Source organism: Centruroides vittatus, unplaced genomic scaffold, assembly GCF_030686945.1.
Source record: "Centruroides vittatus isolate TY-2023 unplaced genomic scaffold, ASM3068694v2 contig_388, whole genome shotgun sequence".
NCBI lineage: Eukaryota > Metazoa > Arthropoda > Arachnida > Scorpiones > Buthidae > Centruroides > Centruroides vittatus.
Window position 1 is genome coordinate 1,390,059 of NW_027122204.1, and position 25,774 is coordinate 1,415,832.

General features: G+C 29.0%; 2 protein-coding genes and 1 long non-coding RNA gene across 3 annotated transcripts; 1 reads left to right on the top strand and 2 right to left on the bottom strand.

The window, feature by feature from the left end:
• The first annotated feature begins 1,849 nt into the window (after positions 1 to 1,849).
• LOC136975825 (uncharacterized) lies at positions 1,850 to 3,647 on the top strand. Its single transcript, XR_010880831.1, has 3 exons — positions 1,850 to 1,890; positions 2,344 to 2,585; positions 3,237 to 3,647. It is a non-coding gene; the product is annotated as an uncharacterized lncRNA (long non-coding RNA).
• Positions 3,648 to 4,795: 1,148 nt separating this feature from the next.
• On the bottom strand, positions 4,796 to 5,661 carry LOC136975826 (uncharacterized). Its single transcript, XM_067270973.1, has 4 exons — positions 5,585 to 5,661; positions 5,236 to 5,304; positions 5,081 to 5,170; positions 4,796 to 4,999 (listed from the first exon to the last, which is right to left on the bottom strand). Exons 1-4 carry the CDS (start codon positions 5,624 to 5,626, stop codon positions 4,880 to 4,882), a joined length of 321 nt encoding a protein of 106 aa, XP_067127074.1. The 5' UTR covers positions 5,627 to 5,661; the 3' UTR covers positions 4,796 to 4,879.
• Positions 5,662 to 8,287: 2,626 nt separating this feature from the next.
• Positions 8,288 to 24,845, bottom strand: slim (scruin like at the midline). The gene is given in 11 exon segments (XM_067270908.1): positions 8,288 to 8,590; positions 8,669 to 8,694; positions 8,697 to 8,807; positions 8,882 to 8,929; positions 10,006 to 10,078; positions 11,175 to 11,259; positions 13,523 to 13,659; positions 17,500 to 17,654; positions 20,449 to 20,533; positions 23,150 to 23,280; positions 24,748 to 24,845. Coding segments are annotated over 11 exon segments (1,134 nt in total). The 5' UTR covers positions 24,812 to 24,845; the 3' UTR covers positions 8,288 to 8,371.
• Positions 24,846 to 25,774: the final 929 nt, after the last annotated feature.

Here is a 25,774-nt window from a genome sequence, read left to right on the forward strand (position 1 = left end):
AGGTGTAATTAGAATCCAGAATGGGCTTCAAAAAGGTTCTCTTAGTGCCTACAGGGAGGAAATTAAGAATAAACAATCTTTGAAAATACCAGTATTACTTAATTCGATAATAATTTCAATAAATAAAAAAGTTTTCTAACAGGTTTCATTGTGCAATCATTTGAAATAAATTTCTCTTTTTATGTCAAACGAGCAAAAGTGAAGGCCACCATCAATGATGTCAGATATGAAATATGTAATTTCAGCACTATATCTGAAATTACATGTAGAATTACGTCATGGAATCACTAATAAAAATGTATTACCTTAACGCTCTACCTATAACAAATTGCCTACTGTCCTCCTACCTACAAGCCACCCTGTATATTTGGAAGGGTCAGGCCAATGACAATAAGTAAGAAAAATTTCTCATTGTCGGATTCTGAGTGGTTAAAATTCCAGTTATATTTTATTTAAATCATAGATAATTTATAAATTTTTATGTGGAAATAATTATGTTATTGTTTTGATTTACCGAAAACAGTCCGTGATCATAACTTCCATCCGAATATGGCCCAATTACAGACGACGTATTGTATCCACTTCCATGCTTTATAATATACATCCCTATTACAATAATAATGTATAAATAGGCTATATCAATTAACTTGCATTAAAACTGAAAAAGTATTATTTAAACTTTATGTATTAATGATATTTTCGGTTATACATATATTCATGAAATTATGAATTGAATTGATGAGGGATAAGGCGATCTTGATCCTGAAGGCAACCGAAGAGGAGGACTTTCTATGGGAAAGTGGCTCTATTTAAGGATTATACAAGCTTCGAATATTTTTCCATAATTTCACAGATTTAATACAGGTGTGAATGACTGATGAGATTGAGACGTTAGCCTACCGCTCTGAGGAGTCTGGGTTCGAATTCTGACAGGGTCATACAGAGCTTTGTATGGGATTCAGGGTAAAACGGCCCTTTTTTAACGTGTCCCCTTTTTTTGTTAATAAATAAAATATGCAGAATGCTTCGTTATTAATATTATGCAGTTTTAAAGATTTTATTACTTTTCCGGGAAAGTATGGCGTACGGTAAAAAATGACCCCCTCAGGGGACCTTGAAACGTCGAGAAATGCAAAAAAAAAAAAAATAAAAATTCGGGGGTAATTTCTGTATGAATGTTAATGTGTTATGTATAGAGAGGCGATTTCTGTTCGCCCCCTTTGAAGCTTAATAACTCCTATGTTTTTTGTCGAAAGTTTCTGAAATTTTGCAGGGAGATTTGTGTATTAGGGGCATTGATGCTATTAAATTTTGGTTGTTAAAGATGGAGGGGGTGAGGAGATAATAGGGATCGTGTATATCTCTATTAGTTTTGTAAATTCTGTGAAAAGTTTGCATGTAAATAAAGGAGTAGAAATCGAAAATAATTTTTAAAATACTTTTTAATTTATAATTAAAGTATTAAATTATATAGGCCTATTTTTATCTACTTCCAAAAAGTAATTAAAATCATAATATAATATCATAATATTGTTTCGAAACCGTAAAAAATTCCCGTTTCTTTCAAATAAAACAAAAAATAATTAAAATGTATACTTTAAGTTGATATAATTGATTTTTCTCAACAATTTCTCAAATAATTTTGAGAAAATTCATATATAATTACCTTTGTAACAATTATGATGCTATTTTAAATGGAAGGTTTTCATCATTAATAGTTATATTTCTAATAATCAAAATATATGTTCAGAAACAAAAGCAAATAAATAAGTTAATCATAAATGAAACGTTACAGTTTTAATTGACGTCGTCTTCAATAAAAGCCAATTTATTATACTCTGTATAATATTAGTTCTGACCGAGGTGAAACTACTACTTTAAAACTACAGAGTAAGTAGGCTAATAATAATTATTTTCATATAGTTCGTTGTGTGAGAATAAGTATATTCTTACGTCTTTTTTTATATACTGTAGTATTCTCTCGATTTAACTAATCCCTATTTAACGTACTTCGGATTTAACGGATAAAAAATTTTGCCCCCGAAATTAGAATTAGAGATCTCGCTAAAGGTTGGGTCGATGAGTATAAAGTAGTCAATGTGATTACAATGTAGCCTATTTTTTTACTCTCTTCTCCATGTGTGCACTGAGAGGGTCTTTTTCTTATCAATAAAAATTCTAGGGTTTGGCCGGGCCCTCGACGAAGCGGCTGAGTAATGAGAGACGGTCTTGACATCTCCCCCGAAAAATTCTTGGAAATTTTCGACCCGGCCATTTTTGAAGGGTAACTCTTAATATTAAACTTCTATGTCAGGCTAATTAAAATTACTTTTCTTTTAACAGATGCCTCGTCAAGCGAAGAATTTGTTTTCTAAAGAACAAATTATAGACTTAATAAAATCAAAAAGTCTGTGGGATATCAAAATAATCGTCGGACAAGAAAATGAAACTTTTCAGACCCATAGCTTATTGTTGTCGGCATGTAGTGAAGTGTTCCGTGATATGATTTACGATGCTGAGGGTAAAACTAAAAATATTTTGACTTTGACTGATGTCAATCCAAAAGATTTTAACATTTTCTTACAGTAAGTATTGTTTTTCATTTTCTTTATTATTGTTTGCTTGTTAAGTTACGGCAACGCAACACTTGGGCGATATGCCTACGGGGGATGTCTACCGGGAGATCTTTTTTAAGGGTAACTAGCCTCTATTCAGACGTTACAGACGTGGAGAAATAGCAGCAAAACTCCACGTGGCCAGCCCGTCTTGGCCCACGACCGAACTCCAGTTTTCAGGGAACGGAACCACTTGATGGGCCTTTTTTATTATACTTTACGAAATTAACAAAGTAAGTTAGGCAATAGATTCAATACATTTAGTATACGGTATTGTGTTGCTTGCACCAATGACCGATTGGATAAAACCACTGAATCCTGGGTTTGCGCCTTACCAATGGGCTCTGGCTACGTGGAGTTTTCCGGTATTTCTTCATCTTAGCAATACCTAAATAGGGTTAGTTTGCCATAGAAGATCTACCAGAGAGAGACACCCTTCCTGGTACGTGGCGTGTTGCTGTATACAAACAATAAAATAATTGGAAAGATTTTGTATCTTTCCAAATATCAAATTTATAGCTCAGTAAGAAATAAATTAGGCCTATTTAATTGTATTTATTATAGAATGTAATGTAATATCAAAAAATTGTTAATGAATTTATTTTTAAAATATTTTATTAGATACCTTCATACTAATGAAATGACATTAAACTCAATCGAGGAAGCAGTTTCGGCATTAAATTTTACAATAAAATTCGAAGTGAAAGATATGAAGAGACAATGTGTTTTATATTTAGTCAATAATATGTGCGATCGTTGTGATAAATGCATAAAGATCGGTTGTGTAGGTATAGCAAAGCACTGTCTCCATGTTTTCGATAAAATGTACGAAGCGTTATTGAAGAAATAAAAACAAAGACGTTTTAAGGTCATCGAGGAGTTAAAATCTACTTTACAATTGTTTATAATGTACCGAAAATCAGAGCTGAAATGCTATTTTATTAAACTGGCAATTATTTAAATTGTGAATCGGAATGGATACTTTGCTTAGATTAATAAATGTAAAATAACAATAAAAATCTTTTGAATTTATGACTTGTGATTACTTAATATTTTAATTTTAAGTAAATTAATGTTGTTTTTTTTAATTATATTTATAACATTTTCAAAATATTCACTTTACAGAAAATTTGTTTTGCTCATACTTCAATGTTAGATTATTAAATGTAAGGCCATTTCCTGCTCTTTAGCTGTTTAAATTTCTCAATTTTATTAATAAAGTGAAATTATTTTCCAGAAATAAATTTAAATACAAAAAATTTCTATTATTTGAAATTAAAACACAAGTCAATGTTAAGGAGTGTTTTATTATCATAGCGGTTAATTATTATTCACAATGAGAGTTAATATGTCCTAACTATATTAAATGTGGGCATTTTACTTTCCTTCGAGCCTTTGAAAACTTGAGAATCTTATAAATTGTTTTTAATATTTAGTCTGACACATATAATACAGTATGTTAAATGTTTACTAACGTGCATCAACTTCAAAATGTCCATTATTGTCACTTCTTTTCTAGTAAGTTGCCATTCAATTTTCTCTGTTTTTCTTTCAACTTCAAATTCACTATTCTGTTCCATTCCACAATCAATTTCTAGTACACTTTCGTTCCTTTGTTTTCTCTTATAGCATTTCTAAATGCATATGTATATACAATATTACCTCTCTAAGTCGAACTGCGTTAACACGAAGCTATCTAAGGGTTCCGGCACAGTATAAAGGGTTTTCCATATAAAACCCATCCTTAAGCTTTTTGCCATTTTATAAAAATTAAAAACATAGTTTTTTAATAAAATATCATAACAGATGGCGCCACATACCCAGTTTTAAATGTCGCCGGGAAAGTTAAGTAACTTGTCGCTGGATTTTTTTAAAACATTTATGATAAAAATATATCTTCCATACTTTAGTAAAATTTGACTTAAATTTCGATTATACCTTTTCAGCCCAGTCCCTTATGCAACAGGGATACTTGCCGCTTAGTTTTTCAAGTTTTTTTCACGTCCTCTGTTAAGTAAAATCTGACTTCAGCTGAAAGTTTTCCAAGGAGAAACCGCCTTTAGAAGGTCTCATTTTTGTTGGCTTATCCTACCAAACCAAGTAACAAACCTTTAAAATTTAGTCTGTCCATATGTTTGTTATTTTTAACTCAAGCTGAATGGAATGATAATGAAATGATGCGCTTATGTAGATAAATTACAGACGAGAAGTATGAATTCAAGTAATTTAGAGGTGATTCTTACACAAGGAGTGAACTAATGTGATCAGTGTCTACTGAGAATAGTGGTATTTGTAGAAATTAGCTTGGTGCAGTATCGGTTTTTATTCATAACTCCAGTTACTTCAATCACTGACGAGAATATTGAATATAAAGCACTCGCCACCTGAAAGAAAAAAAAACAAATCTCTTGTGAATATGAATGAAAATATTATCCGAGATAAAGTACAAATGGCTTCCAACTTACTCTGATCAAAAAGTTTTTCTTGACAAAGAAGAAACCAGCCACCGATATGCCCATTGGCATCCCTCGAAATCTTTTCATAAATCCAATTATCTGTATTAAATAAATATAATAAGTTTTCTCTATGGAAAAAGATGATTTATTAGCAGAGATATTACCTTAAACTTGAATTCGAAACGTAAATTAGTCGAGGAAAATCTCCCAATAGAAATGAAATCGTCATAAATCTGAAATTAAAACATGTTTTCACTTTTCTTAACTCAGTTTATTACAACGCTATTTAAATATAAATTACTTTTTAATTTTTAAAATGTAAAACTTTGAATTATAATATATTCTTCATTAATTAATTATCATTAATTATTCAGTAGTTTTAGCTTTTCATTGAATAACAATTGCAGAGATAGTCATAAACATATATTTATTTACACTACTACTATCAATTTTTCACTTTAAACTATTGTAATTACTTAATTATACGATAATAAAAAATAAAATCTGTCTCACCATAGAAGTCATTATAGAAAGACCCCAAGATGCCACAAGCATTCCATTTGTAAACAGAATTGCGAGGATTCCAACTAATATACGAATTTCAAGCTTCATATTAACGAAAATAACACCGTAAGACAGAAAACAACTGACATAAGTAAAATGGCAGTAGAGTAGCGGAATGAGCATTTCCCATTTGTCATTTGCCATCTGGTAAATTTCCCATAATTCTGTGTGTTTCTGCAAAATGTCTTCCAAGTTTCGTTCCAGTGAAAGCTCTTGTTTCGATCCATTCAGTTCCTGCGATAGTTTGAGAAATCTCTTACATAAAACAACGCACAACAATGCAACTGTAATGGCAAGCGACAAAATCTGGGATGCCACGTAAATGGACCAAACGGCAACAGTAAATGAGCAAGTAAATGCTTCAAGATCGCTCCCTTTCCTCATTTTAATTATAGAAAATATAAAAATGGATGCCGTAAATTGTAACAGCAGATAAAACAGAAACAAACATGTTACACAACCTAGCAAGTAAAGCTCAATTTTCTCAGAGAGTATAGATTCTCCTTCGTAAGAACTCTTAGTGCAATGCACGTATAACTTATTCCTCTTAACAATGCTAAATTGTAGAGCGATATAAAATGATATAATCGAGTTTACAGTTGTGGCCGAAGTAGCATAATCGCCGAACATGTAAGTTCCTCGAGAGCAGAGTGCATCGGATCGAAAAATCTGCACAAAGAAAAAGAGAAATATATACCAGAGGTATAACTCGACCAGATATGAATAAAGCTTATAGAAAGCAATTGGCAAGTTCTTTCGTTGTAATTCTCGATGATTCGTGGTGCAAGGACACGTTTCAATTATATCAAAGCCACATACTTTAATGGCAGACGTAATGGACGTTAATTTGTACGCTGGGCATTTGTCACTCATAGTGACAGTGAATAATTTAATTGTTTTATGTATTTGGATTTGTACTCACCGCTCTTTCTTCTGTAAACGTATAAATAATTTTTTTATCTACGAAATGCTCTGGAATGAGTTTCTTCCCGCGTTTTTGTAAATTCTCACAATGACAACAAATCATCAATAATTTCTTAGTCCTTGTTGCTGAATTTTATGTTCTTCTATCCTTTATTAATTTATTCTTTGGTGTTACTTAATCATGAAAACATTAATATCGTAACCGAATTTCTTCATGTTGTCCGTTTTTCATTATTTTCTACTTTAATAAACTTTTTAAATCACAATTTCGGATTTAATAGGTTGTTTGGAACCCAAATAAAAGTAGGATGTCCGAAAGAATGTCTATTCGCATTGTAGATACGTTTGTATTTACGCAATCTCCATGTCATACGTTACTTATACCTTTATAATGAGACTAATTAGTCCTTATAGATCTTAGAAAGCGAGCTAAAATATTAATGAACTTCGTGTTCAATTTCCGTACTTATATAAGAGGAATTTGTTTATCTTGTTAAAACGTTTGACGTAATAATGCTAGTTATTACTAAAAGCTAATATCTGAAGTGAATTAATGTTACGAAATTGATCTTTACATATTTTACCTTAAATAGCTAAGAAAATTTAATGGAACATAAAAATTTTCTAAATGACTCATTACACACAATGGTTTGTTATGTAATGTGAATAGACATGGAAGAAAAATATTAAATTAATAAAATCTTTGATGATTTTCGCTCACCAGTAGCATTTTTGGACTTAGGACATCTTGAAATATCAAGAAATGCAAAAAAAATCTAGGGATTCCTGTATGTATAAATGTTTGTGTGTGGGAGGACCGATTTTGTTCGTTCTCTTTGAAGCTTAGTAACTCCTGTGCTTTTCGTCGAAAATTTCTGAAATTTTGCAGGAAGGTTTGTGTATTATGGGCATTGACGCTATTAAATTTTGGTAGTTAAAGGTCGAATGGGTGGGAGATTGTGGGGTCGTGTATCAATTTCGAGAGGGTCGGACTTAATAAAGATTTTACTCGTTATTAGCATTTACCAATTATTTTTTTTTAAACCCATCCCTACTCTCAAAATTAAGCTTTTTGCCATTTTATAATAATTAAAACAGTAAAAAGTTTTTTTAATAAAATATCATAACGAGTGACACCACACATGCAGTTTTAAATGTTGCCGGGAAAGTTAAGCAACTCGTTGCTGGATATTTTCAAGGGTTATTGGTCGAAGTAGCAGACTTTTCTATCTTGATAATTAAAAATTTTTAATAAGATATGTAAAGTTTTTATTGCTATTTTCACGTCTTTTTATTTCTAGTTTATTAATTTATTTGTGATTTTTATTGCTTAATATATGTCCTTTGACATACCATGTACCAAATTTCAGCTTTCAAGACCTAACCGTTAGAAAAAATACTAAATTAAAAAATGAAAGTGTGTACATATTTGATGTATTTCATACCTTTGGGATCCAATAATGATCTGATCAGGATTTTGACAGAGTTGACTTTCTTTGAGACGAAAGCTCTTGCCAATCAGACCACTGTCGAGTCCCAAAAGCGTGAACACACTACACTTTTTAATTTGATGTTCCTTCTACATGTGTAATAATTAACTTTCATTCTGTTAGTTTATATTTACAGATATGTTTTTAAATTTATTAATGTAAGTAATTTTAAAATTTTTTAAGAAAAACTCAAGACAGTTTTAGCTTTCCTCTTGCATGAGATAATTATTTGACATAATTATTGAGACATTTTACTTTATTTTTAACCATTTAAATACATAAATATTTACATGTATATATTACAAGTGTAGGACAAATTAAATTAACAGTGTAAGGTCAACCTGCTGATAAATGTGTTAGGAATTCCTATGGACAATAACTGTTCAACTGGTAATTTTGATAAGTAAGGAATGTAATAAAGAACAGCTTGCCAACAGATTTCCTTGAGTGTAGGAATATTTATCCATAAGGTGTACATATCATTTGTTCTCATTTTGTGGAACATACTTCTTATTCCTCCAAAAATGAAAACTTGTCCATTCTGTAAACAAAAAACGTGCTTCACTTTCACAACTTTCGTAAAATTTGAAAATCAGAAAGTTGAATATAAAATACTTACGGGAGCGGCAGCAACAGAGTGAAAATTAAAGTTTCCGGTAATTCGTACCGATATCGTGTCCATTGTCTAATTTCCAGATCCATTTTCCAAATATCTGATAATATCTCTCTTCCGGTAAAACCACCAAATACATAAACATCTGAAATGAAAATTAAAAACATGACATTACTTATTTACATTTTGTCTTCCAGAATATAAAACAAAAATATTTACCTTTATCTAACTGAACACAACCATGACATTTTCGTTCACATGGAATATCTATAAAATTTTAAAATTATACATTTACTTTATGCATTACAATTATTTTCATTTGTTGGTTCATACCTATTTTCGTAAGATATTTAAAGGAATACTTCATGTAATATAGAAAATATTGTGAGAATAATTTTGGATCAACAGAAGAAGTAATAAGATGTTAACAGACTGAATAAAAAATTTTCAATTATCTTAGTTTACTTAAAAAAATATCTAGTTTGGTATAGTCAGTGTTTAAGAAATATACTTTAAGGTTAAATCACCAAATAATATTTAACTGAAGAGGGGATCCAGAGCCCAAAATGCATTTTGGGCATCTATTAATAATGATAATGTATATTACTGATTAATAAGTTCCTAGAAAATTATGTCAGTGTCATAAGCCCTACAGAACAATTGTATGTGATAGCATAAATATTGCAATATTAATTGAGTTAAAAGGCAATATTACTAATGTCATTATAATTTATATGTTTTCTAACTTTAATAATGTTGCAATTATTACCATTTTAAATTTAAATCTTACAAGGCATGACAATTTTAAGAGCTATATAGTAAATTATAACTTGGCAGACTGACTTTTTTGCTCTGTAAACTTAATTGTCAAGAGACAGTTAAATACAATCCGAGTACAAGCAATTTATTCAACAACTGGAAATTAAATAGGAATTTTATCACCTTTATGCATAATCTGTAAGAAAATTTTATATATTTCTTCTGTAAGATACAAATGTGAATTTACATTTTTTAGTGTAGTACTCTTGTTGGAATAACAACTAGTTTAAATTTTAAAAAAATTAATTATTATAGTTTGGATATTTAGTAATGCATCAATTACAAATATGAGCTAACAAGATTCAAAAGCATTTCAGTTCTAAGTGTTAAAGATTACTCAAAGTAATAAGTCCAATTAAAAACATAACTTTTAAAACAAATTAATTTTGTTAAATTTAAATTTGTAATCATTAAAGTTAAAATTAAAATTAATTGTTCATATTTAAATAATGAAGTAAGCAGATAAAATTCATAGTTCAGAAGAGTTAATAACTAGATTATATAATTTTCAAGTATTACTTTACCATGAGGAGATCTTGTATTTCCTGTTGTTTGTACCAGTTCCCATTTGTGAGTATTTAAATCAAAAGTAGGTATCTGCAATTAAAAACATAAAATAATAATCAATGGTAATTTTCAACGTTATTATAATAAAAAAGAACTACAGTTATGAAAAATATAAACTAGTTTTGGCAAAAAGATCAATTCATTTAAGTATTTTTTTTCATGAAAACTTAAATACATCTTTAGAGACTATTGTAATTGGGCTGTGATTTGAAAAAATTATAGACCTATTCTAGATTCCCCGATCTTACCTAAAAATACTTTGTGCTAAAATTGTATATAAAAAATATGAAATATTCTACTGAAAGTGCGAAACAAAAAGAAAATATGCATCTTGGTACAGTTATACACTCTTTCTACAGTTATTTACAAATAAGAGGAACTATATAATAAAAACTATTAAATTTCGAATATTTTTCTTTCATTTATTTTTATATTTAACACAACCAATGTCTCAGGATAATGCAATCTTACAATTTGTTCCTGTTTGCATATTGTGTATCTGCTTTAAAAAAATGACTTATAAAATCCTGAAACCATGTTTCAATATGAGAAAACAATAATTACCATTCATACACAACATCACACTATCTTAATGAACGCTTTGATTATTTCTATTAGTTTAAATTATTAAATGTACACAATCATCCAAATTTTAAATAGCTTGAGTTAATCAATTAATAATATATGATTTTCCATCTGAATAAAACAATTTAATTAATTAATGCTGTGCAAAATTAACAGATTTTTAAAAATTCTGAATTATTTTTGCCAAAATATATTAAACTAAATAGTTCTATGGTCTATTTCAAACTCAAAATTTCATGAACAAAAATGCATTTAATAAATTTTATTCTTTAAAAATTTAGTTCTTACTATTCAAATAACTGTTTTAAAATGCATTGAATTAATGTAAAATTTTACATACAAAAAATATTTACACTGTACTTAAATTCTTCTACAATTTAAATTTAATAATTTCCTGATTTTTGCTTTACTTTAGAATTTAATAAAATTTTAAATTATTGTGTTGCATCAAGAATTTTTAAATATGAAAAATTTCTCATTATCTATTTAAAGAATTTGTTTAAAAACTATATTTGCATTACTATGAGTTATTTTAACTTACTTGAGTCAATTCTAATGAATCTATTGCAGTTCCTCCGCCAAATACATAGATTTTATTCTTGTAAAGGGCAATTTCATGACGATATCTGAGAGACAAAATTAATATTGAAACTTAACAACTTAAGACTCTTTTTGAATTATGTTAGAATAGGATCAATGATCATTGCAGAACTGATTAAATTAAATTTTATAACAATAAATTTAGACCTTAGTGTTAAATACATTTTATTTTATGCTTAATTTCTTATTTTATTTTTAGTTCTAAATTATTAGGTAGTATATAATAAACTTCCTGAAGCCAAACACTCAACCAAACAAAAGCCTTAATTAATTGGGTTATAAATTTGTTATCATCAATAATTAAATATTAAATAATTTGTATTAGAGGTAGACATTATGCACCATATCTTATCTAAATTAATAATTATAATTTTTAATAATTTATAAAATCATTTAGAACCATCTGAAAGAAATTATTTAATAAATTATTAAAAATTATAATTATTAATTTAGATAAGAGATGGTGCCTAACATCTACCATTACTTAATATCTAATCATTAATAATAGCAAATTTATAGTCTGATTATTAAGGCTTTTCTTTGGTTGATTATTAGATAGTGCTTGCACATATGCATTTAATTATATAAGATCTGTTTGCCTGAACGTCTGTTGCTGCTGGAAATGTGTGTGACATGCCTGATGTTTTTACTAATGTATGCCAATCCATGCACTGCCACTGTGAATCTTATATTACTGTTGGTGTTTGCTCTTTCAAGCAGCTATTGTAAACTGCGTGATAAATAAATTGTTGCTTTCCTTTGTCTTTAATTGTCGTTTTACTTACCTGTTGTTAATACTGCCTTAGGTGATAGCACTTCAACAAGGCATTTCCACACCCATATTCCTATACAAAATCTGCTTATTTAGGTCCCCTCTACCTGCCTTTACATTTCTGACATATAATTTTGAAACACTGTGTATACATATATGAATTAAATAAATACATCATGATTATTATTCTATATAAAATTACAGCTACTTTCTTTTCTATTATCATCTTTGTATAATAATTTGTGAAAGTATTTTACACTAGTTAATTAACAATATGAAAAATGTTAAGAAAAGTGCAGTATTGTTAATGAACAATTAATCTCAAACAGAAAATTATATTTCAATCTTCATTCACTAATTCTTTTCACTGGTGTCTTAATATTTAAAATTATTTCTAGAAATAATTATTACTGTTCAAACTGTTCAATAATAATATGCCATAATTCTGAAGAATCCAGTCAAGAAATTTTAATTTATTTTATCGTATTTTATAGAATATATATCAACAGTAGTTTATAAACATTATTTTGGAAACGCATTTCAGACTTTGTTTTCCAGTCCTATTTTCGTCTATATCAAAATTCATTTTTTAAAAAAAGCTTGCACTTAAACCTTTTATCTTTAAAAATATTCTTCTTTCACTCATACTTCACTTGCACTGCTTGGGTTATTCCCAATTCTCTCCACAGAAATCTCTTCTGTTATCTAATCATTTATTAGAGTTTACCACTTTTATTGCCCTGTTTTTAATTTCTGTTTATAATTACCTCTTCCTTTATTTATAGCTTCTACTTTATTTTTTAAGTTTTACATTCTGGTTATTGCAAAGTATGGCTTTTGCTGATTTGTTATATTTTATTTCTCAAATATGCTCTTATAATCTTTAACGTTCTTGATGTTTTCTCACTGTAAATCTTTTCTATTAAACAACCATATTTTAATGTATGTACTTCATTTCTCTCTTCCATATCAAATAAAAAAGCAATAAACTTTAATAGAGTTAAAAATAGATAAGATCTAAAAGGATTAGGTAATTGCAAGAGCAGTATAAGTAAAAAAAAAAAAAAAAACAAGAAATTGAGGTGTATGATTTTAATGTTTTAACAGTGTAAGCTTTCATTGCATTTTTGTTCAGAAGGAATCAGGACTGAAGACAAACTAAAAAACAGAGTTTAAAATGCATTTCCATAATAATCTTTATGAACTACTATTTATAACATTATAGCATATAAAATATACAGATAAAACAAACTGAAACTTGTTCACTGGATTTCACAAAAAGTAATGTCTTATTATTGAACAGTCATTAGTCTATCTGTTAAATTTTGAAATATAATACACACAAAGGGTGAATAAGTGTTTTGTAGTCATTATATGCAAATGAAAACGACTATGAAACATTAAATTATTTATCTGTTAAAAAAGACATCAGGAAATCATTGCATCATCACTTTTCAATACCTTTTCCATGCATATACTTAATGTGTATATCTATTCTGATTCTATTGTCATACTACCTTCCAAAAGGATGTTCTTTTGCAGGAAGTTTTTCCCATTGTTTCGTTTTTAAATTTAGAAAATGAACATCTAAGAAATAATCTAATCCTGATGTACCACCAACCACATATAACAGATCATCTTGTAATGCTAAAGCCTGAAATTAAAACAAAATTCATTAAAGTATAACATTTTATAAAAATCTATTAAATGTTAAAACATTTCAATGAATGAATGAAAATACTTTTATTACAGTAGAGCATTGATTATTCAAATCAATTGCGGACTAGGGTTGTTCGGAAAAATCTATTTTTAGGATAACCAATTATGTACAAAAAAATATATTAACCTATCCCATGTTGAAGTTCGTTCAAATCCTGGAACGTCCTTAAGTATCTTCTCATGGTCGCACCAGTGCTGCCAGTTAAAACATGCACACCAACAAAAATATTGGAGCAGCCCAAGACATAGCCAAAGATTGCAGCACCACAACACTAGCGAAAATTTAAACTTGCCGACTGAAAAGCTTTCAGTTAATTGACGTTTCGGTTGCTCGATATTTGGATAATCGATGCTCTACTGTAGTTTAAATTATTAATTAATTACAAATAAATTTATTTTATAATCCTATTGAAAGTACAGTCAAATCTCAGTATACGATTATTAATATAATGACAAAATCCTCCTAAAGATACGAACTATAGGGTTGTTGGAGTGTTGGCAAATAATGTGAAAGATAGTGAATGAAAGCAATAATGACAAGGACTGTGTATAATAAAGTATTGTTAACAAAATGATTTTAATATGAAAGTAATCAAAATGGTTGAAATATTGAAAAATTGGGGAGTGTATCGAAAGAGTGTTTGTGCCTTGTTTAGCTTGTATAGAGGGAAACCCAGTGAGGACAGCAATATTGTAATTTTCAAAATGCATCTGAATAAAATAAAGTTGTTAATTGGCTAGTAATTATGAAGTTTGTGGATGTGATAATTCCTATAAAATTAAGGTATTTTAATCGATTACATACTATAGTTTCCCATGCAGATTGTATTAGCTTAGTGTAAAACTTTTCCCAATTGAATGATATTCTGTACTGTGGATAAATCTCTGTTTAGCTGACTTTTTCTACTCTACTCCTAACAAAAGTACTGTATTTTCCTGTCTCTACAATGATGATAATGGAATAAATTAAATTTTAATTTATTGTGTGGTCTGAAGACCACGTGTTCTGTTGTCTAACCGGTTTGTAACCAACCCCTTGGGTGGTTCACGGTGTAAAGGAGGGACAGGCACTCATAGCGTAAAAGCTTCCTGTTGTAAAAGTTAATGGGAGGAAAGGAGATTTGTGGTCCAAAGATCACGTGTTCTATTGCGTGATCCTTGGGTGGGCTGCAGGGTAAAGAAAGGATGGGCCACATTTTCGAAAGAAAAAAAAAAAGAGAGAGAGAGAGAGAGGGAGATTGCGCATGCTCAACAGAAGAAGAGGGACTTTTTTCGGAAGAAAGAATGGAGAGAGGATGTGTAGACGACAGAGTCACGAGATTGTTTTTTTGTGTGTGTTGTTTCTTTTGTTTTAGTGTCTATTATAGCGAAGGGACAGAGTAGTGATTGGAAGGACTAAAATAAACTTTAAGTTCCTTGCATTGGAGTCATAGAGTGTGTGATTTATTTCTTTGAGGTTTCTTTTTGTTTTGTTCCTGCACTGGGAATACTCTAAAGATCGAGTAATTCCCCATAATTGCTTGTTTTCAAAATCAAAATGTGGCGATTCTATACAAATGTTACCTGCAGCCAGTAGGCATCATTACAGATGAGAGATTGTCAGATTTACTATGTTTTTAGTGTTTTAGGGTCTAAATTTTGTGTTTAGCACTTAAAATTAATCATCATTTCAGCTAAACAAAGCAAAAATTGTTGACTTTTGAGCAAACTTTTTTAATACTACATGACAGATGAAACCAGTTTAGTACTTTTGGCTCAAATTTATCATTTCTTTTTTTCAAGAAATTATAACATACAGGTTCACTATAATTTATAGTAAACCTGTATGTTTTAATCTTTTTGAACCTGTACTAGGTAGAAGTAATTGTAAGAAAGCCTATTTTATTTGTAGAATTAGTGTAATTTGCAACCCTAAGACATGGTTATATAATTTCTTTATTATGCTTTTACTTTAATTATGCTATGGAGAACTTAAATATTTTATTTAACATGATAAATGTAAGAAAATTCCCCAGAAATTACATAGGAACATCTTACCATTGAAAATTTCACTTATTAAAATAATTACAAACAGCATTCTCATTAAGAAATTATATTTCAAAATTAGTTTAGTTTAGTTTCACTGTTTTTAGTTTTGCTTCGTTCACTTTTTCCTAAAGAAATTCAGGTTCTGACTGATTTTAGATTTTGATGTCTAGCATGTACTGTTGAAATATGCAGTAAAAATCACTTAAATCGTATACTGGAAGAGCTAATAATAAGTTATAAATGTTTTCCTGTTCTCATATTGTCTAACTTTATAAAATAAACATACCTTTAGTCAAACAATGTTAAATGAGGAAGGGGGAAAAAACTCTCACCATTCTTGTTCTGCTAAATATCATTATAGAAGAATTTTACTATATTGTAAAAATTCTAAAGAAGCTTTGTCACTTCTCTTTTAAAAATTTCAATAACTTTTTTTTCAAGTTTTACAATATTTGTAAATTTTTTACTATTGCATATATTAATTATTGAGGCATTATTGTTCCAACAGAAGTTGACTATGGGGTGTTTCCATTTTGAAAACTCTGGCTCCAGCAATAGTCTGGAACAAGTTTAAGTTTAACAAGAACAGGTTTAAGTTTATTGTGAGATATTACTTCAATTAAGGAACTACTGCACCATCACAAATGTGTTATTTTTAATTTAAGAATTTCAATAAAACTATTTACATTTTAAAATAAAGTTTGTTTTCATATTATTGAATATAAACTTGAAAATCAAATTTTAGTACTAAAAATTGACATAAGATAAAAATTATTTTTATATTGTATATGTATGAACATTATATTATGATATATTTATACACATTACCACTTAAACATACTATAAAAATAATTATGATACTACATTCATTCACAAAAAAATTATGCGTGCAGATACACTTGTCTTATTAGTGCAAACTCAGTGCATAGCTGTCTTAGATCACAACTGCAATTACTTACAGTTGTGGTCTGATTGCATTCTAAGTAATAACATCAGAGTGCCCAAAATCTCTACTTACTCCAGTAACCTATAAAAGTGTATCTGTTGAGTGGAGGGTTTTGAATGCCAGACATGTATATATACAACATAGTCAAAGACATCAGTAGTGCTGTGTGAACATCAAATCAATACTACTAAATGTTTAGGATTTCAATATTGTAAATGTATATTAATTTCAGTTTAATATCCTGGCACAGTACTAATTATGAAAACTGCAACCACCTCTTCCAGAATTTTTAACACTCTAGTGCAACGCGAGTGTTAAAGTGCAATTTTCTGACAGCTGGAAAATTAAGTGGATAGATGCAGAATTATTGTTGACAACAAATACTGATATTTAACACTACCAATAAAAATTGGTATTTTATCAGTTTTGGAATTTATCAAGAATATCAATATTGATATTGTAAACATTACTTTTTGTTCAAAATATCAGTTATTGGCACATTTTTTGAATTGATTGAAATTTTTTGATTATTAACATATCGAAGCAATCTTGGTATCAAGCATAACATCAAAATTTTGGTGTAGCACAGCCTATACATTATACACATCTGATAGAGTTTGACAAATGCTGTTGTATTGTTGTTCCACAAGAAATTTGTCCCTTTGCTGATATTGTAATCATTTATTACCATTGTCATTATGTTTACATTAATATAGATTCATTCTTTACGCATAACTTTTTTGTCATTGAGCATATTTATTGAAATAACACTTTTCTAAATTTTGAGAAACTAATATTTACCTGTCCATATAACTTTGGAGGACGACAACCAGAAGTGGCAACTTTTTTCCAACAATTATTTGGAATATCATAAAACTGCAGAGTATTGCCATTTTTGAGTCCGAAGGGAACACCAGTTCCTCCAAATACCAATAAATAATGATGCAATAAAATAGCTGAAAAAAATTTTATATATTTTAGTAATGAAAAATGTATATATTCAAATTTATCATTTAAGTTAATCGGTTAATTTTAAGGTAGTTTCTTCTCAAATCTGAGATGACTCCTGTTTATTTCTATTGTCTAGATATTTTTTTTTCTTTTTTTTACAAAATTAAATATGACAAATGAAAATGAATATAAAAATAATGTGCACACAATTACAAATTAGTTAAAATCTGATTTATTCAAATTAATTTATAAAGGAGCTCCTAAACATTTTCATTTACTAAACCATTACAAATATTTATTTAATTACAAACACAATTATTGCCATTACTATAATTCCGAAAACTCAACTCTCAATAACTTAAGATTCTGTAATACTCATTGTGTTGTCCCAAAAAAAAGTACACATAATCTAATTTTTATCTCTATAATATAAAACTAGGACCAAATAAGTAATCATTATTCATTGGTGACACTGTTAATAGCATCATTTCCACATGTTAACAAAGAATATAATCCTTTGCCACTCTAAAACGCCACCATGCAAATATAACTAACTCGAAAGTAACCACTGAATAGTCAATAGTTTCTTGAATTAAAATTTTACTAGAAACAGAAATAGTCACTATCGGTATATAATTAATATGTACACATATTTGTACATATAATACTTTTATGAAATTTCTGCTATTTAGATTAGTATCATCGCTATTCGTGATAGTATTGTTTTTGGTAATTTGTCACCTCTTTAGTCAACATTAAATCGAGTTTGCAGGACTCTAACATAATATGCTTTTCCATTTGCATATAGTGCAAAAATTTTTTTAAAATATTTTTTTATGATTTTCCTTATGTTTCAAGTTATTGTAGATATTATTTCTTTGTTTTTAATAAAAAATTATTTAAACTTTTTTGTAAATTAATCTTTAATTTGAATATATATCAAAAAACATGAACTTCAGTTCATTTATATTTCTTTCTGAGTCAAAATTATATTCAAAACCTAACAAATCAAGCAGATTTTTTGTTATAGAATCTATGATCCTAAACACAATATTTGACCAAAATTTTGGCAAGTATTTAGAAAGAGTATAAATAATTACAGAATTGTGTAAAACTTGGCACAATATTTAAATGTCTAAAAACAACTGCTAGGTTAAGGTGAGTAAAATATTTATTCTTTCAGGAAGAAATATGTTTATGGACTAATTTAGTCCAACATTAGCTCTCCAAATAGATCTTGGATTCAATTCAAAATTCAACGTTTAGAATGATTCACAGCTAAATTTTTAAAATATTCATAAAATGTAAATAATATAATTTTGAAATTTTAATATATTCAGAAATTCAAATTTCAACTATTTAATTTTTTCTGTTTCTCAATTGTATTATTTTTCATAATTTATCATCATCATCATCATCATCTTCCTTTCAAGTATTTTGGGCCAAAGGCTCATTACACTCTTGCATAGTTTTCTCTCAATCATTTCTTAGAATGATAATGGCAATTGGATAATAATTTAGTATTTCTCTAGATAGTCTCCCTTATGCCATGACTATGAGTGCAAAAAAACAGCTGTCAAGCACAACAGAATCAACAATCATTGGTCTTATTTGTATGGTACCTCTTAAAGTATTTCATCATTGCATTTATGATCTTAAGTTCCTGTTACACTATTAAGTTGGAGGTAGACAGATTTCCTTAAAAGTTATTCTTATCAATACTAACAAAAACTTTTTATGAATATAGTTCCAGTCTCTGGTTCTCTCTAATTTGAAGACCTCCAAAAGATAATTCAAAAAGCCAATTAAGGAGATATCTAATGGTTGAAAGTTTGTCTTCAATTGTGATATCTGGATTTAATCTTGTCTGAAGTGCATCTTTTTAATTCGTGGAGGATGCAGTATTGTACACAGCAAGACAAATGAAAATTGATGTTTCAATACAAACTCAACCAATCTACAATGCTAATTATTTATTCCACTTTTATGTTATATTACAAAATTACATCTATAATGCTTCAAACTAAACTGAATAAGCTAATTTGCTTTTAAAACACAAATTTAATTTCTTTATTTCCAGCTACTTGTGAGACTTGTCAAGAACTAATATCAATTATACATTTCTTTCTAACTTGAAAAACTTTCAATATTTACAGAAGAAATTTTTTGGTGTGGGCTGTCTTCTTACAAACAATTGTTACAAATTCAATAAACTCTGTTCAAAATGAAACCTTAACAAAACAGAAACCTGCTTAAATGAGAAGAATTCTTCAAAATGCAGTGATTCTGTGTTAAAAAACCTGTTCAAAAAGGAAACCTGCCAAATTATATAAAATATTCAGTACCGTGCAACCCAGTTTATACAGGTTTTACTGTATATAAATATTTGCATTTTGTTAAAGCCATTTTTTAATAACTTTGATTATACAGCTTGTTTATTTAAACTGTGTTATTACTATTTTATTGAATATCTCATTATGTTATACACAATTTTTTTCTATCTTCCCGGCTAGGAAGATTTAACTTTTATGTCAAATAAAGAATTGATTGATTAAATAAATTTGTATTAAGAAATGAAATTTTTTTAAATCTACAGATTTTAAATAATAAATATTTAGATCAATTAATGAATATTTAAGATTAAACATAGGTTAATATTATATATTTATTCTAATTTATCAAGCAAAATTAACTTTATAAAATTAATCTACATTTTAATTATTTCAATGAAGATAAATTTTATGTTCATTTAATTTATTGAAAAAGTTTATTTGATGTATAGTCCTTATTTCATATCACCTGAATGAGATGCAACAAGCTGAGGTGTCTGTCCTTTAGTTCTTAAATTTGTCCATTCTTTAGAAGCAATGTTAAATCTCCACAACTAAAAATCAATAGCAAAAGATAAATTTACATTTTAATTATTTATAACTTACTTTTTAATTTAAACAAGTTAAAACAATTTCACCCAATTTCTAATTTAAAGAACAAAATATGTTATATAATTTACAACATCCAGCAATTTTTCAAATAATCAATTTATGATTTTATTAAATAACTACTCACCATACCAAAATTACTTCAAAAAATTATGCACACAAAACCATTTATGGTGTAATAACGAAAGATCGAAAAATTATCAACAAAACAAACGTTTTCAATTATTTTGTCAATAATTTTTAACGAGTTGATTCATAGCACGCTCTAGTCACTCGTTGTATCCGGACAAGCCGAATAATTGCGCATGCGTGACAAAGTTTTTTGTAAATCGAATTGTTATTTAAATGGAATTCGTTATTTTACAATTGTACTCTTATTTAAACGGCATTCGTTAATCGAATATCTATCTTGGAACGGTTAGAAACCTGACGCAGAGCCCAGAAGGAATTTGAATACGTTTGTTTGTCGATAATTTTTCAATCTTTCATTATCACATCATTTAATAAATGGTTCCATGTGTGTAATTTTTTTTAATGATTTTATTTTGTAAAAATCTAGTCTTTATTTGTCTTTATTAATATACATTAAGTTCTGCATGATATTGTACATAGTATGTTCAGTTTTTTTTAGCAAATTGTGCAATTGTAGAGGTCTAACATATATTTCATGTTAAATATGATTGTTTAATAAAGTTTATCTATCATATAGTAATACTGCTTATATGTATACATGTCATAAAGTGGCAATACCTTATGCAATAATGGAGGGCTATCAGTGTTTAAAATAATGCGCCAATTGGTCCAATAACCATTAATGCACAGCACTAATACTTTAAATTGTATGTGAAGATAACAGAAATCAGAAACAGCCAAGTATCATCAAAATTATAAAAATATTTTTTAGAGATGTTATGATATTGAATTCTATAATAAAACTGGATATCCATACTGGCTTCTATACACACTCTACAAGCGTTGATAATAAATGAAGGCCCAAAAGCTTATTTGTTTAGAGAATATCCACTTTATTCACTATTTAAATTCAAATATTCAGATATAAAAGTTTACAAACTGTTTAATGGGCTCCTTTTGGATCCAGGCTTCTAACAATTGTACTTGTCTAGTTTGCTTATGCTGACTACAGCTTGTTTTTAGGAAAAATTCAAACAAATTTTGAATAAATTTATAATAATATAGAAAAACTACCAGATCAAAAAAATTACCAACTGGTTTGAAATATTATCAAAATCTGGCAATTTCTTGCCAGATCCAGCAACAGTGCTTATATATTGCCCATCCATCACTAAATATACATCAGATTTGTTAACTTTTAATACAACCAGGATGAGCAAACCACCATCAACTTGTTCAAAAGTACACCGTATAGTGTACTTGTTCAGTTTTGAACAAGTACACCATACTTGTTCAAAATTCATCACGGCCAAAGTGTCTGGCCTATGTTTATACAACTGATTCCTATCACCTTAGACTCATGTCATTGCTCATACCAAATTAGAGGATTACTGTTAGTCTATATTCTTAAGATATGTTAACATTTAGTAGTATGCATTAGTATTTTGTACTTAAATTTTTATATATAACTGAATAACAGTTATTACATTGTTTAAATACATTTTCTTTTTTTTTATTCTGGTTCTAGAAATGCTTTGTGTAGACACCAAATGCAAATCATTTTTCTCCAGAAAGTGAAATAAAATTTCACACAATTAACAATACCATAAAGCAAATGTTAAATTTTATAAACATTTATTAAAATAAAATCAATTTTCATTATAACTAACTTAATAAAGGGAGACGAAATTGGGAGGGTGCAGAGTGTCCAGTTTGGTGATAGTTAAGTATTTATCACGTGGATGTCATTGTGAATATTGTGTTTTCTAGAAAAATTATTAAACTTGGTTTGGTTTATTTGGTTACAGCAATGCGACAGCTGAGTGATCTGCCAAGGAGGATAAATCTTGGAAAGACTTATGTAAAGCTGTCGCGTTTAGGTGTTACTAAAGTAAAGAAAACCCAGAAAACTGTACGTGGCCAGTCCATAGGTGACACAAAAACACACAACGGACTAGCGGAATTCATTGGTTTTATTGGACACCACCAAAAAGTCTCAATAAATTGACTGCAACATCACCATTGCTTTTATTAAAAATTAATATGTAAATTTTGACATATTTGTAAAGAATTTGAAATATCACTACTTCATCAAGCTTATGTATAAATTACAATTAAAGATATTAACTTATAGAATATTACTAGACAAAAGCTATATATTTTTCTTTATTGATCAATAAAAATGGTAGAAAATGTTTGTTTTTTTATTAAAATTTGTTTCTTGGCTGAATTTCTGGTAAAATTTTTTTTAATTATAATACTTTCATCCAGTTTTTCTTGTACAAATTGATATTTAATATATATTTTTCTCTTGGCTAAATGTCTTTTACGTCAAAATCAAACAATTACGACTGAAACAATGCTAGAAATATATCAAGCTGTATCATTTGCTATTTTCATGGCATCAACAAAATAAACAGTAAATTTACCTCTTTAAATAAACCATTTTCATAGTTTTCATCAGCATTCTCAACATCAGGATTATATCCTCCAAAAGAATAAACATTTGCATTGTCGGCAACAATACGATGACCACTGCGAGGCTCTGGAATATTTGTTCCTTTGAAAAAAAAAATTGTTTTTAATATTCTGATAAAACAAAACTATTTAAATTAAATTATTATTATTATTATTATATTTATTACAAATACATAACATATTGCATCCAAATATAAATCTAGGGACGTATTATGACCAAAATTTTTAGGCATGCTGAAAGTTATAATAAGAATAATAGGCCTATCTCTAGCACTAAACAATAGGCAGAAACATTATTCAGTGTGAATAAAAAAGTATAGACTATTATAAAGCCCATTATATCTACACATGAAGTATATAATAAAAAGGTATTAAAAATTTATGGTAATAATTCAAATTTTGTGGGCCCTCGACACTGGGGCCCAGGGTTTAAGCCCTATTAATCTCTACGTAGATCTGCTCCTTACACATTACATGTATGATGACTGGGTACTGCAAGCTTTCGATAGAATCTGCCCTTGTTAAATGCTTCGAATGACATCATGTGCATGCACTTGTTTGCCGTGGCAAACCTCCACACAAGCAAGCGATCGAGTTCCCGCAAGCATGGCACTGACTTAAAACTACTAGCCGATAGCTGCCAATATAAAAGCAAACACAAATGAAAAGGGTGTTTTCACATTACAATAGATTAATATTGGCATATTTTTCCTCACAAAAAGTATATTAACAGTCAAAACTATCTCTTAACCATGTGGCGCATGCTAAGCAAGCCCAGAGAATTCACCCCTGTATAAATGTATTTTGTATGATACAAATTTCGATTAAATTCTACCTAGATAGCCCCAATGGCAGCGCTTCAGTTAGTTTAACTATATTTTTAGTAGACGTTTCCTTCTTTTTTTTATTTTGTCAAGAACTACCGTGAATCAATAACTAATGACGTTAAGCACTCGGCGGCTCCCCTCCAGTAGGTCCATCGGGAGCACGAACAGTCAGAAGCGCAGCCATCGGGGCTACCTAGGTAGAATTTGACCCCAATTTTCATTTGAATTATTGTTTATAGTATAGCAAATTTAATTATATTGTGTGTGCAGGATGTTAATATTCAGCATTTACCATACTGATCATAAAATTACTGTACTTAAAAACATTAAAATTCAAATCAATAAGTTGAGTTGAAAATTTTAATCCTTTTACCATCATTTCGACGCCATGTTTGATAGCAACACGATAACAGCGCAACCATCAATACATCTGTTTACACGAATTAAAATGCGTACGTTATATTTAGAGTAATCGTTGAGAACCGTAACAACAGATGAAAACACTAAATCAATTATGTGTCCGTACTGCAGCAATACTGATGATAAATTAGTAACATACTTCACAAATACACGTGCGCCTTATTTCAAAGATGGCGTCGAAGTGATAGTTGGTTAATTGTACCTATATTACTTCTCCAGAGTTCAAAAATAGATAAAATTTATCGTTCTTAACAGTAGTAAAACCAGCCTCGAAAAATTAGTAAGTAAATTATCTAAAATACCTTTGTATTCCACTTTAATAATTTTTCTGGGACAAAATTTAAACACTTTATTATCGAGATCCATCTCTAACCCTTCTTTTCTCCACGCTGTAACTGTGGAATTTGCCACCAGGGTGAATTGTATTTAATCGATCGTGGAAAAAAAATTAGTTCAAAATTGATAAGTTAAAATATATTAAAATTTATTAAAATGTTACAGATGTTGTTAAAATTATTTTTAATTTTATCTATCGTAATGTTGAAATTTTGTCTGTTTTATTTACGATTGAGGTCACGCGGTAAGAGGTTTTTCGTTCTTTATTTTCCACCCTGTGAACATTAAGAGGATCTTTTTCCGTTTATCATTAATTCGATCAGGTTACAATAGGAAAGTTAGATGGTGAGGAATAGAGTCAGAATTATCCGGTCAACCCATCTATTAAACTTTCTGAGCCTATCCGGACTCGAAGCGGTATTCAAGAGGAGATTGATGACTGTCGTTTCGGCCATCCAGCCTTATTGTACGTCTACAGTTGAGGGGAATGCGTTCAATTATCCGAAGCTTTATCGCATCATAAATATTACCGAAACGTTATTTCCCTTGTGCCATATCAATACTAAGCAGAGAAAACGATCGTATAGCTCACGTTATGCAGATATCTCGCCTCAACTAATCCAATCCAGGCCGGATGCCTAAGTGGCATCCTACCGCTCTGGGGAATCTGAATCCGGACAGGTCGAAACAGTCCAAGAATTTTTCGGGATGATCCATCTGGATATATCCCTCACAACCCGGCCGCTCCATTATAGATCTGGTCGAACCCATAATGGGCTTGCTAAAAAAGGCCATCTTAATGTCCACACGGCGGAATGTGTTTTAAAAAATTCAGTAATCTATCCAATCCAAGCAAATCGCAAAAACGAAAACATTAATTAGTTATTAATTCAAATAAAAATTTTTAGAAATGCAGCAATTATATCGCAATTCTTTATATTTTATTAAAATGCTATTTTAAGGTTACAAAATAATTATTCTTAATTTCTTTTA

What these genes read in the sequence shown, in the direction of transcription:
- LOC136975826 (XM_067270973.1), bottom strand. Translation starts at nt 5,626, where the DNA reads ATGCTTGTGGCATCTTGGGGTCTTTCTATAATGACTTCTATG. An exon ending in TTTCTATAATGACTTCTATG is followed by an intron (nt 5,305 to 5,584) that starts GTGAGACAGATT and finishes TTTTAATTTCAG; the next exon opens with ATTTATGACGATTTCATTTC. An exon ending in AGAAAAACTTTTTGATCAGA is followed by an intron (nt 5,000 to 5,080) that starts GTAAGTTGGAAG and finishes TTTTTCTTTCAG; the next exon opens with GTGGCGAGTGCTTTATATTC.